Raw genomic sequence first — 16864 nt, 5'->3', positions numbered from 1 at the left:
CCTCGACGTCTTCTGTCGCTTATGCCAGCTCTCTCTCTCTGTCTCACTCTCTCTCTCGCTCTCTCTCTCTCTCTCTCTCTCTCTCTCTCTCTCTCTCTCTCTCTCTCTCTCTCTCTCTCTCTCTCTCTCTCTCTCATTTATTCATTTTCATAATCGCCTGGTCCCCAGCGACTGCTGAGGGGGCAGGGCAAGCACAAAATGTTTTCCCCCTTTTGTCTGCACCTCTATTGCACCCATTCACAAATCATATTATATCTATCCCAGCTTCATTCCTTCCGTGAAAACGGTGATGGAAAAGATGGAAGTGATCGAAGACTGGAAAGAGACACCAGCAGCTCCTGTCAGTCATTTGACAATTCAACCTTCAGTGGAATAACATAACACGACAGCCAAGCAGCTGTAGACACTCGGCGACACCAGGTCCTCAAAGGGTTGAGGGTCTCTTCAGTGTCTGCTTTTTATTCCGTTTCAAGTGAAACCACCCAAAAATACACAACCTCAAAGTCCAAAGCTATAAATGCGAAATAGCCTGTCAAAATTGCAAGAGCAAGACATTGCATGTTCAAATATCTTGTGTATTTTTGTCATACAATTGTGTGTATCTTTGCCTCCAAAGGCCTTCAAGTTCTGCATTCCTTTTAAATAAATTATTTTGATTTTTGAATTGGCAGCATGGTGGCCTAGTGGTTTGAATGCCTGCATCTCAATTTTATTACTGTATTTAGTATGGGAATTTTGCTAGTTGATGCTTGGAAGAACAGAAACTATTGAAATACGTTTAAATAATTGATTACACGCAGATTATCCATAAATGGCTGTAGTCTGTCCTCTAGTGGTAGTAAATGGTATTGGTAACTGGTATAGAGAATTTATCATTTCATAATAAATGAAAGCTTTGCGCAGGTATTCGATCAAATAGATGTTGATGTAAAGCTTATTCATACATATACATTTTGACAAAGTGGCGTTCATTAATTTATGGGACTAATGTGAATTGCACCACTCAACACGTTCTTACTAAATTTTTAATCAGAGATGCAAGTCATCTTTCTCAGATTTTTTTTCCGCCCTTGTTTTTCTCTAACATGTGAGGTTTTCAAAACAATAAATGAAAAACAAAAATATAAGAAAGACATATTAAAACCAATTCAGATTTGCAATCACTGCACAATGTGCTGCCTCCCTTATTTTTATCATGATGGAAAAAAATTGTTTTGACACTGACGTCTAATCCCCCGGACACGGCAGCATGGAGGAATGTTCGAATTAGTTTGACGCTGCAGATGAAGAATGACAGATACTAAATGAACCACAAGATGGCGACACGCTGGAGACAGCAACAGATGGTCACATTAGGTGTCTAACAGGACTAATTAACAAATGAAGCTTCCTGAAAATCGCTGCAGATGTTGCCATTCTGACTATATATAGAAAACCATCCACATTGCTAATGTCTTGATGGAAAAACAATGAACCTCAGTCGCTTGGCTTCGGTGGGACTTGAAGAATTGCTTTGCGAATTGAGCTACTAAGCGCAGCATTTACAAGGATATTGCAGCGAGGATTGTATCCATCCCCACGGAACTATATGATCTTAGCATCATCATACGTGCACAAAATGACCTGCTGCCCTTTGGGCCTAAATTTAATATGTTTCAGTGAATAAGCTAGCAATAATAAAAAAAAAAAGAGCCTTCAAACAAGCCCAGAAATATTACACTTGACCCAAACATGGCTTTCTATTATCAATCTGACATATTTGCAATATTGAATAGCACCCAATGCTATAATGTTGTGTGTGCCCTGTGACTGGTAATGGAACATTATATAAAAGAGAAAATTGTGTGTTTTTTTTTTTCATTTTTTTGTCTCTATTATAGAGAATACCTTCAATACATTCACTGGCATTGACGGATATAGACGTCAAAGATCAGGGCTGGCAGTGAATGACGTGTAACTCCAGACAGGACCTGAAGTTCTTAAAGCATTAGAAGCAAGCTTCTTTTGGATGATGTCAGCATTTGGATGACAAATATGCTCAGTACATCATTTCCAAGTCACTAAGCTTCATTATCACACCTCTTAAGATGATGTCACATCATCAAAGCTAAGAGGATGGTCTTCCCTGAGACCTTAGCGACAGTCCCTAAAGCTAAGAAACAAAAGTGCGAGATTTCAAAACAATGTACTTGCATCACAGATTCAAGGTAAAAATTCCTCATTGTCACCAATGCATTCGAATTGGTGCTCATTTGTATTTTAATCTCTCGTTCTTTAGCTCTTGAATTTTTCATTCAAGCAGAACTAAATCATTTCTTTGTACTTGTGAAAAAAAGAAGTGATGTTTTCTTGCCATTTTCAAATAAAGTGAAGCACCTGTCTGCCTGCTTATTGAGCCCAGAGACAACAAATCTGTATCGCAGAAGATCTTTTGCACATTTTCGCATAGAGGAGAAAAAAAAAAAAGTATATAACTTCTGGCTAAATTGAACGATGATGTCATTTTTCAACTAAAGGGTCATGGTGAGCTCATGGAGTCTATCTCAGCGGACTTTGGACAAAGGCAGACTTCACCCAGGACTGGTTGGCAAAGTGATCCAGAGAACCAAAGACACTTATTTCCACTAAATAACAGGCAAGTGAATCAATAACAAACGCACTTGTCATTTTATCTACAATTTTGTTGATATTCAAAACTGATTTGCTCTGTCCGGTGACCCCCTGAATAAGCTCAAACAGGAAGAATGACAAACTCATCCCGCCATGCTTTGCCTCTTCGCTGTCATTGCTCATGATTAAATAATACTATTCCACTTAAAACAACAAGGCTCCTTTTTTTGAGCGTTATTAAAGGGAACAGCTCATAGCGAGCGCAAAATGAGGGATGCCATCATCCTAATTATCTTAAGAACATCCAAAGTCCACCTGCAGCAGGCTCACTGGACACTGTTTGTGCAATGTACAAACAACTGCACTGCATCATGCAGCTATTGTTTCGAAGATTTTCTCATTTACCATAATGAGATGATCATTTCATGAGAACCAGATCTGCACAGCACGATGCAGTGCAATTTCACACAACTGCAACCCACAACCGGTTCCGGCGTACGTGCCGATGACAGTGTCGCTTTGCATTATTATTTATTTATTTTTTTTTTATTCCAAAGGAAGACTTCTGAACCTCTCATAGAGAATCTTACAAGACTATCTCAGGTGTGCCTAATAAAGTGGCCAGCGAGTTTGTCTTTTTTTTGTGTGGCTGTTCTAGGCGACAACAGGTGACGGGTGCCGCTGAGCGATGAGTGATGATGTCAAACAAATCGGAGTAAAAGAGTCGTTCGCCGTGGACTCCTGATGCGCAGTGAGAAGGTCCAAATCGAGCGCGTGTCGTCTCCTCCCTTGTCTCCACTGCAGTGTTACTGCTTTTCCTCCTTCTCGCTCCTCTCCTCTCCTCTGGTGCCAAGGCTGCATGCCCACCGCAAGAGTAAGACTCTCCACTTGTATTTATTTATTTATTTATTTATTTATTCGCTTTTCGGCACCGCACACTCCTCAGCAGCAGCAGCTCGCTCGTTATCCATCTTGCCCTGGTCCTTACCTCGCGCTCCATCACCAGTCATCCATCCATCCATCCATTCACGCCTTTTCTCATGTGTGCACCGCTGCCTGCGTTACCCCTTTTTCTCCCCTCGTTTTTTATTTGATCAACCACTCCGTACATTTGTCGGATTAAAAAAAAAACCCAACTCTTCCTAAAACGGCACTTTAGGAGGATTTGTGACTCATTCCGCGGAGGCTAAAGGGAAAAGAGTCGCTCATATTTTACGCACCAACATTCGAGCTGCGGGTGAGTGAACGTGTGTTGTAAGTCTGTTCTTAAAAAAAAAAAAAAAAAAAGGACAAACATTTATTGCCATAAGAAGTAACCCGGAGGTGTCAAGTTTGACATAGAAGGAATTCCAACACGCTCGGGCGCAAACGGGCAACATCGAATCTTGCTGCGTGGACGCCACTCCGGCTGCCTCGTCTGCTCATCTGCAGGCAAGGAGAGCAATAAGCAAGCTCTTTGGCGATTTCTGGGAGCACATGTGGATGCTGGCGCTGCTGGCGCTGCTGTGCTGTGCAAATCAAATGGAGTCGTCAATTAGTCCCTCACGCACAGCCTGCTGCGAATAATCGACTTTTCTTTCCCTGCAATTGCCATGTTGTCTTAGTTAGATTTCAGCCTTTTTTTTTTTTCTCTCTCTGAATTTTCTCGAGTGCAGTCCATTGGGTGTTTCTTTCTAAACATGATTTGAAAATGCTTTCACGGGGAAGCCCTCTTATCTGCTTTGATAGTGTTGAGAGACATTTGATCTAAATGCTTTTTTTTTTTCCTTCCTGTACAGAGAAATGCAAAGTACTTTCCACTTCTGACGCTTTCTCCTTCAAACACCGAGCGCACTCAACAACTTGCAAGGTGAGTCCCAATGTTTTTGGAGATGTTAAATATAGACAATTCATGTTTTTTTTTCTTTTTTTTTCTGACAATTTCCAGTGTTTGCCCAATAACGTGTTGAGTAACTGCTGCATCTTACATCCTTTTTTGCCACGTTGGATTTTTACTGTAATTGGCTCACATGAAATTCCTTAAACAGTGGTGTTTATGATCATAAACAACAAATGAGACCTAAAAATAATGATAGTAATTATCTAATCAAGTATTTAATCATTCATAAGAATTGAGTAGATCTTTGGCATATGTAAACAATTTAAATTGAAGCCATTACATACTATGTGTAGGCCTTAATTAATAAAGAAATAAACATTTAAATCAATAATAAAAAAAAAAGAATAAATAAATGCTCTTTGGACAGACTCTCGAGTTGAGAAAAAGTATTATGATCATCCATGCAACCAAGTCAACACCTGAAATATGTCATTGTACTCGACGTTGGCAAAGGTGGGCTAAACAAGAGAAACATTTCTCCTCCCGTAATCTTACCACTTGGTAATCTTCCTATTTCCATAGAAACAGCACCCACTCAACATTTGTGCGGAAGCAATTGCATTCAATTTGATCAGATTAGTGTAATAACAAAAGTCCCATACTTCAATTGGCAGGGCTGAGTTCCTTTCTAAAAGGAGCATCCCTTCTTGTTTGGTCTTCAGGATGATTAATCTGAAAGCCTTTGAAGCATTATGGGATTTTCCAAGAGTCGAGATGACACGCTGGAAGACATCCTCAGGCGTTTGTCAAGAGTCGCTGTCCGTGGGGCTGATGCGTTACACCATCTGAGCAACAGTGCGATAACGGTCATGTTGCTGCTCCTGCACAATCTGTTTCTCATCTATCGGAGGTGTCTCAGAAAAAAACCCAAAAAAAAAAACCCAACACGGCTGTCTCGGCTTCACCTTCACGGTGACCGTGAGCTGGTAGGTCAGAGTGAAGATTTGCAAGCGTTTCCCTCGCTGCATGTCAATGAGCACGTTAAACGTTGTGATGTAAGCAGCCAACCTATTTTTGAAACGGTCTTAAAATTTTGATCAGGCGCATCAGATTACACCTTCCCCCGTGTGCTGTTTTCGCTCAGTGTTCATATTGACGCTGATGTGGAGCCTCCGACTTCCACGGGCTCTCCACTCTGAATTATTCACCCGAGCTCTTCAAATGGCTGCTAAGAAATACACCGTGAAGAACTTTTCCCTCAGATGTTCTTTAAATGGCTTTCGTAAAGACGCCCGTCAAAGACTTTTTTTTTTTTTTTTTTTTTCCCAAACACATAATCTAGTACAATTATGTTTGTTCGGAGCCAATTCCCCCCCCCAAGGCTGAAATGTTCTCATTCAGCGGTGTATTTATAGTTTTAAAATGGTGGCACAGCAAAGCCATAAAATTAGGTTACTAAGGTCTTAAAAAATGCATTAAATGACACATAAATCTTTCCAAAATCGTTATGAAAGGAGTGGAAACAGAAATATCTTTGTAAAAAAATGAAAATAGCTCAGATCTGCGTCTTTATGGGCAAACAGCCAAGGCGTGTTCACAATCACATCCGCAGTCTTCTTCTATAGCCGAGGTTTATTTTTGGCATCCCATCCAACTCGACGCGGCATTACGGCCTGAGTCACTTTTCCTTTTCGTAATGCGGGTGCAAAGGTGAACGTTCTTTTTCGCGCAAAATGATGCTATTGTGTGGGAGCGGGGCAGGCCAACACCAATGACTCAACGATTAATACTCGCCAATACTTCTGCTTTTCCCAGCTATCGGATCCCACGTCGTTTGCATACAAAAAGAGCCCGAGTGCTTTTATTTGACGAGGAGCGCTGGAATTACAATCTTCATTCTCCATCCAAATGTATCTTTGCCCTTTTTCTTCTTGCAGAGGTTTCCTATCAACATTCACGTGAATTAAATTGAGAAGAGTAAACGGCGGCCATGTTTCTGCAAAAGCGGACCCCGTCTTGCGTCTACATCTCGGTCCTACTCCTGCTGCTCCCGGGAGTCACCCACGTATCTCGAGGCAGCTCCGGTCACGAAGATCCCGGAAGCTCACGGGGCAACTGCACCAGTGAAGATAACTGCTCTGATGGTGTGGTGCTACCCATGTGGAATCCTCAGAACCCCGTGGTGGGTGATAAAGTGGCTCGAGCTATCGTTTACTTTGCGGCTCTCATCTACATGTTCCTGGGCATGTCCATCATCGCCGATCGCTTCATGTCATCCATCGAGGTCATCACCTCTCAGGAAAAAGAAATCACCATCAAGAAGCCCAACGGCGAGACCACCACCACAACCGTACGCATTTGGAACGAGACCGTGTCCAACTTGACCTTGATGGCTTTAGGGTCGTCGGCGCCCGAAATCCTTTTGTCCGTCATCGAGGTGGTGGGGCATAATTTTGAATCGGGCTCACTGGGACCGAGCACCATCGTGGGCAGCGCCGCCTTCAACATGTTCATCATAATAGCCATCTGCGTTTACGTGGTGCCAGAAAACGAGACCCGCAAAATCAAGCACCTGAGGGTTTTCTTCGTCACTGGCGCCTGGAGCATTTTCGCCTACATCTGGCTGTACCTCATCCTGTCGGTTTTCTCCCCCGGCGAGGTGGAGGTTTGGGAGGCGGTCCTCACTTTTCTCTTCTTCCCGCTCTGCGTGCTGCAAGCTTGGATCGCCGATCGCCGTCTGCTCTTCTACAAGTACGTCAACAAACGCTACCGTGCCGACAAGACTCGAGGCATTATCATCGAAACGGAAGGGGAAGCCATGTTTACCAAACCCGACTTGGAGATGGACGGACAAGGGGTCAACTCCCACGGACACCCCAAAGAGGCTCTGGATGGGATGCTGGAGGGGGTGGAGGAAGGCGGAGGGATGAATCCCGAGCAGGACCAAGAAGAGGAAGCGAGAAGAGATATGGCTCGCACTCTGAAGGACCTCAAGCAGAGGCATCCGGAGAAGGATATGGAGCAGCTGATCGAAATGGCCAACTACCAAGTCTTGGTCCAACAACAGAAGAGCCGAGCCTTCTACCGTATCCAAGCCACGCGGATGATGATCGGTGCCGGGAACATTCTGAAAAAGCACGCTGCCGACCAAGCCAGGAAGGTGGTGAGCTGTCATGAGGCCAGTGGACAAGAAGAAGACCCCAACACCATCTACCTGCAGTTTGACCCCTCCCATTACCAGTGCTTTGAGAACTGCGGCTCCTTAAAGCTCTCGGTCGGCCGGCACGGAGGAGAAGCCGGCTGCACGGTGAAGGTGAGGAAAAAAAGAATGAATCATTTCAGAGTCCAGCCACTAGAAGGTCAATCGACGCTTCTGTTTTCTCCTCAATAGGTTGACTACCGCACAGAAGACGGCACCGCCAACGCCGGATCAGACTACGAGTTCGCCGAGGGCACTTTGGTCTTCAAGCCCGGCGAGACCACCAAAGAGTTCACCGTGGGCGTGATCGACGATGACATTTTTGAAGAAGACGAACACTTCTACGTGCGCCTCAGCAACCCCCGCATCGTGCACCGAGCTGAGGTCTCCATCTTGGATCCCCGTTCCATCTCCTCCAGCAACAGCATGGCGGGCATTTCCTCACACATCCCGCCCAAAGCCGCGCTGGGTAACGCCGACACCGCGACGGTCACCATCTACGACGACGATCACGCCGGCATCTTTACCTTCGAGAGCAAGTCCACCAGGGTCAGCGAGAGCGTGGGAAACATGCAGGTCAAAGTTCACCGGACGTCCGGCGCCAGGGGCAAAGTGGCTGTGCCTTACCACACCGTGGAGGGCACGGCCAAGGCTGGCGAGGACTACGAAGAAGTCTCCGGCAAGCTGGAGTTTCAGAACGATGAGACCATGTGAGTGATCAAATCTATTTTACGACTCTTCGTCGCCATGATTGATTTATGAACCGCCGCTTGTCAGCGAATATCGATGATAGCGTAGCATCTTTGACATCAATGATGTCATCGGCAAGTCAGTTGACAGCATTTTGATCACATTAGTGACTTCCGAGCTGAAATCACCAAAAAAAAAAAAAGCAGGATGAACACAGAAAAGGAAAGCAGCCATTAAAGTGCGCTTACGAGATGATTTTAAATCAGCAAATTTACGGAGCTGATGGAAGCAGATGCCAAATGTTTGCTTTCTGCTATGAAATGATTAAGAGTAGCATTTCCACAGCGGGAGAAACACTGACTAAAACGTGTCAAATAAATGTGTCTGTGCAAGCAGGATTGCAGGGTTAGTGAGTGGGAGTATTGTGTGGGTCGGCTGAGCGCACCGAGGGAGGGAGGAAGGGAGGGGAAGGAGAAAAAAAACAAAAAAAACAACTCGGCAGGTGAAGAATACACAGAGAACTCGCATCTCCCCATTTTTCTCCTTCTCCGACATTGCTGGTGCATTTTGGAATTTTCAATGTTGTTACTCTATCGAAAATTTCATAAAAGCTGCATCATCCTGAATGTTACTCCAAGGGAAAAAAAAGATTTTACGGAGCAATTACAGCAAGTTGAACGAGATTCACGGGGGTTCCCTAATGATCTTCTCATGCTGCAGGAGCTGGGCTTAATGAGCCAGTAGTGTACAACCAAGGAACATTTTGATTTGCGTTGGAGGGCCGGACGATGCTTAGCGTTCATTAGATTATTACCACAACACGTCTTTGCTTAGAAGGCAACAACAACAACAACAACAAAATGATTTCTTTCAGCTTCCGAGAAGATGGAAAAAGCCCGATTTCATATGTTGCTACTGGCCGTACGACATCAACAATCAGGTGTACCTAATAAGATGGCCAAGGAGCGAGCAGTACTGTGTGTCCTCCTTTTTCTGCTGCACTGGTTGCTCATAATGTTCATCCTTCAAGCGCAACGGCACGCTCTCACCCATCCAAATGAATCCGTCCAACATATGTGTCACACTTGACAAGAATCTTTTTTTTTTTGGTCACAAAAAAAGCATTTTAACTCCAGTTGAATTAAGAAATGAACAGTTCTGCAAGCTCCTGAACCACATCAAGGATTTGGCTATTATGATTTGAAGCTTTGTCTTTGTGCATCCGTTTTTTTTTTAGCGCCTCGCTACGTGTGCCGCAACACACCAGTTGAGGCTAAAGTGGATAACAGGGCCAGTTACATAAGCTAAAATAAAAAGCTCTGTGAGTGAGTGAGTGAGTGGAAGAGAGAACACTTGTGGAAAGGTAAATCAATAGCCGGCGTTCTTAACTCCTCTGGCTTAATGTTGTTTCCGATCAATAACATTGCCAACTTTGTGACATGTGGATAAAAAGCAACACGCTACACTCATGCTGATATATTTCAAGCACTTTCAAATCATTGCTAAAAAAAAACCCAACACATTCAAGAAAAAAAAAAAGCACATATGGTAATTCAAGGACTTCTTTAGTTAAGATGAACAATAATAATAAAAAAAAAAAAAGTTCATGAGCTCCCGGAAGAGTTACCAAGCTAATAAATACAACAAGAAGCATCTGGTTGTAAAATTGAAAAGCTGTTTTCGAAAAACACTGATGTTAAGCTTTAAAAATTCCGTTTTTTTTTTTTAATGTAATGTTGTGAGAGGACAATATAACAGGAAGAAGCTCAGTGCCTTGCGTCTGGGTTTATTTATACTCTGAATGATTGATTTGCCGACTCAATCCCAAATGTGTCAAGATCCTAATATTGCCCGTGGATATGAGAAAGCTATGTCTTGGTGCTGCCGCTTTAGTGTTCATTTTCAGCACCGACGCACTCTCTTGATCCCTTTGAGCTATTCTGTGTGTTTGCTCATCTTCAACAGAAAAAAAAGTTGTCTTCATTCACACTCACCTCAAGAGGTAGAGTGCAGTTATTAAAAAAAAAAACTTAAACTGGACCAATTTTTCTTTTCCAATATTTTTATCAGGTAATTCACCAAGGGTGGCCAATTAACACCACAATGAACAAACTCTCAGTTCAACAAAGTCCACAAACAAAAAGATTTTTTTTTTTTCACTTACTATGCATGTTGCTTCGTGCGACTTCTGGCATTCCTTGCCTTGAACGATTAATCCTCTTCAAATCTGGCTTGTTTCCACTTGTAGCAATTCTTTTTTGTTGGATGTCTGATACCATTCTTTTTTTTTTTTTTTTTTAAACGAACTTCCCTTCATTGTATGTCTTTTTAGCCCGTGCAATGTTCCAAGCCAGTTGATACGATGCAAGCGTGACAGTCGTCATTTTTTGGAAAGAAAGAAACTTTTTTTTTCAAAGTGTCCAATAAAATGAGTTTGAGCTTTTGACCAACTGTCAACAGATCCAGTCCTAAGTACTATGTCCTTCCGGTCTTGATGGGATCTGACAAGAAGCTCTGCAAAGAGAGTTCGCTGTGACCCACAGGACTGCAAAAAAAAAAAAAAATCATCTCTAAAGCTCATGTCAGCTTTCAGTGACACCCTGAACGCCTCTTGAATTTGAGCATTCAAGGAATCGTTCCAGCATTTCACTTGTCCCTTCACATTTGCATACGCTGATCGAGTGCGATCCAATTCATTATTTCATTCATTCAACTTTTTTTTTTTTGTGGGTGTGACATTCTTTGATATGGAAATGAGAACCAACAGTTTCTTCCTGTTTATCTTATGACAAACGAGTTGATTCACGTCACTCAACTGTCTTCTACTAACATGAGTAGATTCCGCATGGTCCTCAAAAGAATGCACCTGAGTTCCTCTCCCCCGACTTGACATGTCATTGTAAATCTGCTTTTCTTCTGTGAGCAAAAGGCGCTTCTTGCGTCTTGCTGCATCCTGGGCGTATGTATATGTGTGGACAGAAATAGACAACCACCCACATATCATTAGGGAGGTGCAAAGAGAGAAAGGAGAAAGAGAAGGAGAAGGAGAAGGAAGCGAGCGAGCGACTTGAGAAAAATATGCAATCTCGGTCACAGTTTGACAGTGCGGCTTCACGAATGAAACTTCAAATAGTCGTGTAGCCTAGCAGGAGATGTCTTAAGGGTTTGTTTTAATGTGCCTTGAAAGGCTTTTTTTTTCATTTTCCCCGAAAAGTATCTGAAATCATTGACTCCACTGTATGGTGATGAATAAGTCTGCCCCCTTGTGGATTTACGGTGAAACATGAGCATATTATTATCCATTCATTTTCTTAACCGTTTATCCTCACAATGATTATCATAAATGGATTTTCATGAAATTTGGACTTGGTAATCACTGAAAAGAATATTTGACCTTTGTGATGAGGGAAAAGGAATCACTGAAAAGAATATTTGACCTTTGTGATGAGGGAAAAGGTGAATTTTAGGCCATAGCTACATAAAGTAAAAGCGCACACACGAAAGAAAGTCCAAAACTCCTGTCCGTCATTTATTATTTTCAAAACAGTTTGCTGAATTAAATTGAAAGGTTATTGAATGATTACATGAGATTCAGTTTCAGTTCACAAATGCGTAAAAATAAATAGGACACGACAGGAATCTTGATTGATAAGAGAAATGGTCTTGTTGTTATTTTTCTCAATGTTTTTTGTTTTTCATCAAAGATTTTTAACGGCATTTTGTTGAACTGGCGAGCTGCTATCTTCGCTTACTGTCGAACAGCTCTCGGTGATTCACTGTGTGGGCTGTCTGCCGTTTGGCTACACCGCTTCTGACTACAAATGCTTGTATTTGGATTTTAAACTTAAAGCTGGCATTGGAAGCCTCCTGTTTTTCGGGCAGCCAGCCAACAAATACATTTGTCTCGTCCAGATGCTTGCAATTTCTGAAATAATTCAACTTGGTTCTTTTTGACCTTTCAGGAAGATGCTGAACGTGAAGATTATCGACGATGAGGAGTATGAGAAGAACAAGACTTTTATGATTATTTTGGAGGAGCCCATTTTACTGGAAGTGGGACAGAGACACGGTGAGGAGTGACACATCCAACACGCTGACGAATTCTCCCTTTTTGTATCACACCTGATTGACTCGTGTGGGAAGGTGCTTTTTCGTTTGAAATGTTGGCCACGTAGGTATGATGTCTTTACGATTTAACTCGCACATTAGACACGGTCAAGGTCTAAAATGGGACCTGTGAGTCATTATCTGCCTCATTAGCGCTAGTGCAGGGCGAGCTAGGTAACCAGACTGACACTTATTCACATTTGCAGGAGATAATAATGATAACAAGACGCCGGTAGGGCCTGAAGATGTGGCCAAGATGGGCTGCCCTTGTCTGGGGGAACATACAAGCATGGAAGTGGTCATTGAGGAGTCCTATGAATTTAAGGTAATTCCTCATAGTGCCTTTCAGGTTGCATTATTTTATTTCATTTTATTTCATTTTTGTTTTATTCTGTTATATTTGATTTTATTTCATTTTTTTCCATTTTATTTCATAAAAAAAATGACAACAGGATAATGGCGTGGAATCAATTACATTGGCTTCATTCAATGGAGCTGTGATCTTTTGTGGTTTTTGCAGAGCACGGTGGACAAGCTGATTAAAAAGACTAACCTGGCTTTGGTGGTGGGGAGCAGCAGCTGGAGGGAACAGTTTGTTAGTGCCGTCACTGTCAGCGCAGGTGAGTCTTCAACCGTCTCAGTGCCAGTCAGCCTGCGGAAAGTCGATATCGCCGTGAGCTTGATTTTGTCCGCCACTTGCTGCTGCTAAGCAGCCATTTTGTGCGCCGTCCGTCCCCAGCATCCTAAATGCTTCACTTTGCCACGAATCAATTTGATAACAATTTTTTTTTTCATCCCCACTCTGACCCATGCTATGTAAATGCTATTTTTAAACTTTTTACCTTACTACAACTCATCTCTGGCTTTTTTTTTCTTAATCCAGACAGACAGTTGATTAAAAATGCATGAGGCCCATCATTAAAAACAGAACCCGCCAACTCTCTACAATTAATGGCCATCAAATATTTATGGCAATGTTTGCACTGTGGTGAACTTTTTTTTTTTTTTTTAATCTCATCCTTTCGGGCAGCGTTCTTTGGATTTTATGACCTTTTAGCATCGGCAGTCGTGCGCATAACATAAGCGCTAAAAAAAAAAATATAGACTTGCGTGCTTGACGTTTCATTTTCTCCTTAACATGCTCTTTTCACTTTTTTTTTTTCTCCCTGAGTTCACTTCCGATTGCGTGCAGAGTTTATAAATAAAAAGAACATTTCCTGCTTTTATTCGAAGCCCTCTCACACAATCATTGCTTTATTTAATGCTACACCTCCGCAAACTAACCAGATGACTAAAATGCTACGCTTTCCCATCGGCAAAAACGATGATATAATATTTCAGGTATGTGTTTTAGCCCTTCATCCGTTCTTTTCCTCCTTTTCCCTAGGTGATGACGACGAGGAAGAAAGCGGCGAAGAGCGTTTGCCCTCCTGCTTTGATTACATAATGCATTTTCTGACCGTTTTCTGGAAAGTGCTCTTTGCGTTCGTCCCACCCACCGAGTACTGGAACGGCTGGGCCTGCTTCTTTGTGTCCATCTCCTTAATTGGCGTCCTGACAGCCGTGACCGGGGACCTGGCCTCTCATTTTGGGTGCACGGTGGGGCTGAAGGACTCAGTCACCGCCGTGGTGTTTGTGGCTCTGGGCACGTCTGTCCCAGGTGAGTGTCTGATGTTGTTATGTCTGATGGTCGCTCTTGAGTGCAGCAGCAGCAGCTGTTTGGGGGAGAACTTTGTAACCTTTGCCTAGCTCTTTGTCTTAACACGCTTGTCTGTATATAAGAACTTGCCTCTGTGCTGAGTCATTGTGCATCAAACTTTGATTAGTTTGGCTGTCTCTCAAGTTGCTTTGGGTGGGTGGGGAAATAAGGTGACTACTCCCCCCCCCCCATAAATGTTTCTTGATGGAGAGAATCAAAGAACATCTTTATGCACTCAGCGAGACTGCAACATTGTGTGATTTTAAACATGACGTCGGCATTTGCAAACTCACCTATTCGCTGATCCTATCCATTATTGACTGTATATAAAAAAAAGGGACTTGGTTCAAATGAGTTTAGGAGCTACAGTAGTACCTTGACTTGTGAGTTTCATTTATTACATGACCACACATAATTCAAAACACTCAGCATATTTCCTCAGTGAAATAAATGGAATCATCTGTTCCTTCTGGTGTGCCCACCAGGGGGCGTTGTAACACATACACACACCAGGGAACAACTGACTCAGTAAGCCAATATGAAAGAAGCAGTTATTTTTATTTTATTTTTATTTTTTTTTACAGAGGATAAAAAAAAGTGTTCAAGGGAGCGGTGTGTCTGTCTACATGTGTTGCTTCACTGTTTCTAAATAATTGTTGCTTAGCTTGAGTTATACTTGCAGTGTCAATAAACAGCAAGAGGCCTCTTCTTAAGAACTGGCCATTATGTTTTATCATTTTTTTTTCACAGTTAGAGCAAGTGCTGAGTGCTCAGGATTTACGCACAGATCTTCTGTCACAATGTGCTTTTTTTTTTTTGCATGTGTGGGCGAGGTTTATGAAACTTAGCGATGGAGAGAAGCGCCATCAGCCTTTCGGGGTAGAGTGCCCTTCAGATTATATAATAGTCCATTATTTTAGAACAATATTTTCAGAGTTAGGTCGTTTAGCCTTGCTGAACAACACATTTTATGACAGGGAGCTCAAAAAAAAAAAAATCTTGACTGTGCAATTCACACTTGATTAACGATCAAGCAATTAAATCGTTCCCTTCATGGTTCAGCTTTGTGTAAGTCAAAATCGGGTATCCTGTTCAGAGTCCGATGAAGCGGAAACTTCTTTTTCAAAATCCTCTCACATCCCATCTTGTGTTCCAGACACATTTGCCAGTAAAGTGGCCGCCATCCAGGACCAATATGCCGACGCATCCATCGGGAACGTGACCGGCAGCAACGCCGTCAACGTGTTCCTGGGCATCGGGGTGGCGTGGACCATCGCCTCTGTTTACTGGAAGTCCAAAGGCAAAAGTTTCAAAGTTCAGCCGGGTTCCTTGGCCTTTTCTGTCACCCTCTTCACCATCATGGCGCTGCTGTGCGTGGCGGTGCTGCTCTACCGCCGCCGTCCCGGCATATCGGGCGGAGAGCTCGGGGGCCCACGGACAGCCAAGCTCCTCACCTTCTTCCTCTTCCTTTCCATGTGGTTCATTTACATCCTGCTGTCCTCGTTGGAGGCCTACTGCTACGTGCCTGGCTTCTAAAACAGCCCAATGTGTTTTTTTTTCTTTTCACAAATGTTTACAAATGTTCCCTCTGCCACCGAAGTATTTTTTTCTCTCTCTGTAAATCCAGTACTGTAATCCTTATTTTGCTGAGCCGACCTTGCATTATTGCTTCCTGTAATCCTGTAACCTTAGAAAGAGTTGAGTTTTTACATTTTTATGGTATATGACTTTTCGATCAAATTCATTCAAAAACATCACAGAGGGAAAACTAATTGTACGTGTGTGCATTGGTATTTATGACTTGAGCTTTACATTCAATTTTCATTGTAATAGATGGACATTGTGGGTGCGGATTTTGTGAAAGACTAATGTTTCCTGCACGCGTCAGAGTTTCTTGGAAATCTATTTTAAAGTAGAGTACGTATTGTTTGAACAATGATGTGTTGATGTGCTCCTGTGGTGTGAATCTCAGTAGTATTTATTTTCAATACGCGTCACTAGTGTCACGTTTAGGATAGTCAGTTGAAATACATTTGATTTAAACAAATAATTGCAATTAATGACATAGGGCAGAGTGCCTGCTTTAAATTGTGTTAACAATTTGAGCGTGTTTACATTTGTGCGTATGTGTGAACCAATTGGTGAAAGGCATCTTATCATAGTTCCACAAACGTTCAGTGACATTTGTTATATTTCTTATCGATCATACTGACACTGTGACCATTCGCTAGAATCACTTTTAGAAAAGCACAGTTTAAAAAAAAAAAAAGCAAAAGTCCACTTTTGCATCGAGTATAAGCACAATCATTGAACTGGTTTGCTGTTTGAGATGACGTGCCATATCAAATGATGAACTGTACAAACCTGAGTGTTATTTGTTTAATTTGTAAAGCCATATTTACGGAATAATTTCAGTAGAAGTGTGAAATTTCAATATATTGATACGCATGTTTAATGTATAAAAATGGAAATAAATGTCGGTGATTTATAATGTAAGAAGCCTTATTGTCTTCATTTACAAAGTCATTATGAAAGCGTGTAATCAGAATTTCTCTCTAGGTCCTATACACTTGGGCAAAGGATGGGCAAAAAATCATAAGCATATGCCCCCTTCCAAATCAATTTCTTTAAGTATTTTCTGTTAATTTACACTAGGTATCAAACCTAAGGCACGGGGGCCAGATACGGCCCGTCGCACAAAGACAAATTGTGCGTCTATTTCATGTGTCAATACCCAAAG

The 16864-nt window shown here is 42.4% G+C and overlaps 1 protein-coding gene across 1 annotated transcript; it reads left to right on the top strand.

Annotated features, from left to right (window-relative positions):
• The first annotated feature begins 2778 nt into the window (after positions 1 to 2778).
• On the top strand, positions 2779 to 16608 carry slc8a4a (solute carrier family 8 member 4a). Its single transcript, XM_085936602.1, has 9 exons — positions 2779 to 3484; positions 4389 to 4459; positions 6367 to 7742; positions 7821 to 8338; positions 12281 to 12387; positions 12632 to 12750; positions 12946 to 13045; positions 13813 to 14085; positions 15281 to 16608. Exons 3-9 carry the CDS (start codon positions 6420 to 6422, stop codon positions 15658 to 15660), a joined length of 2820 nt encoding a protein of 939 aa, XP_085792728.1. The 5' UTR covers positions 2779 to 3484; positions 4389 to 4459; positions 6367 to 6419; the 3' UTR covers positions 15661 to 16608.
• Positions 16609 to 16864: the final 256 nt, after the last annotated feature.

The sequence above is a fragment of the Syngnathus leptorhynchus genome, chromosome 17 (assembly GCF_054491065.1).
Source record: "Syngnathus leptorhynchus isolate UIUO chromosome 17, UIUO_Slep, whole genome shotgun sequence".
NCBI lineage: Eukaryota > Metazoa > Chordata > Actinopteri > Syngnathiformes > Syngnathidae > Syngnathus > Syngnathus leptorhynchus.
Note: the sequence above shows the minus strand (reverse complement) of the source record. Positions and strands in the feature narration are given on the sequence as shown.

Bases quoted from the DNA above. Each gene is read 5' to 3' on its own strand.
- slc8a4a (XM_085936602.1), top strand. From the start codon at position 6,420: ATGTTTCTGCAAAAGCGGACCCCGTCTTGCGTCTACATCTCGGTCCTA. The intron at 12,751-12,945 runs GTAATTCCTCAT...TGGTTTTTGCAG, and splicing joins AGGAGTCCTATGAATTTAAG to AGCACGGTGGACAAGCTGAT. The intron at 13,046-13,812 runs GTGAGTCTTCAA...CCTTTTCCCTAG, and splicing joins TGCCGTCACTGTCAGCGCAG to GTGATGACGACGAGGAAGAA.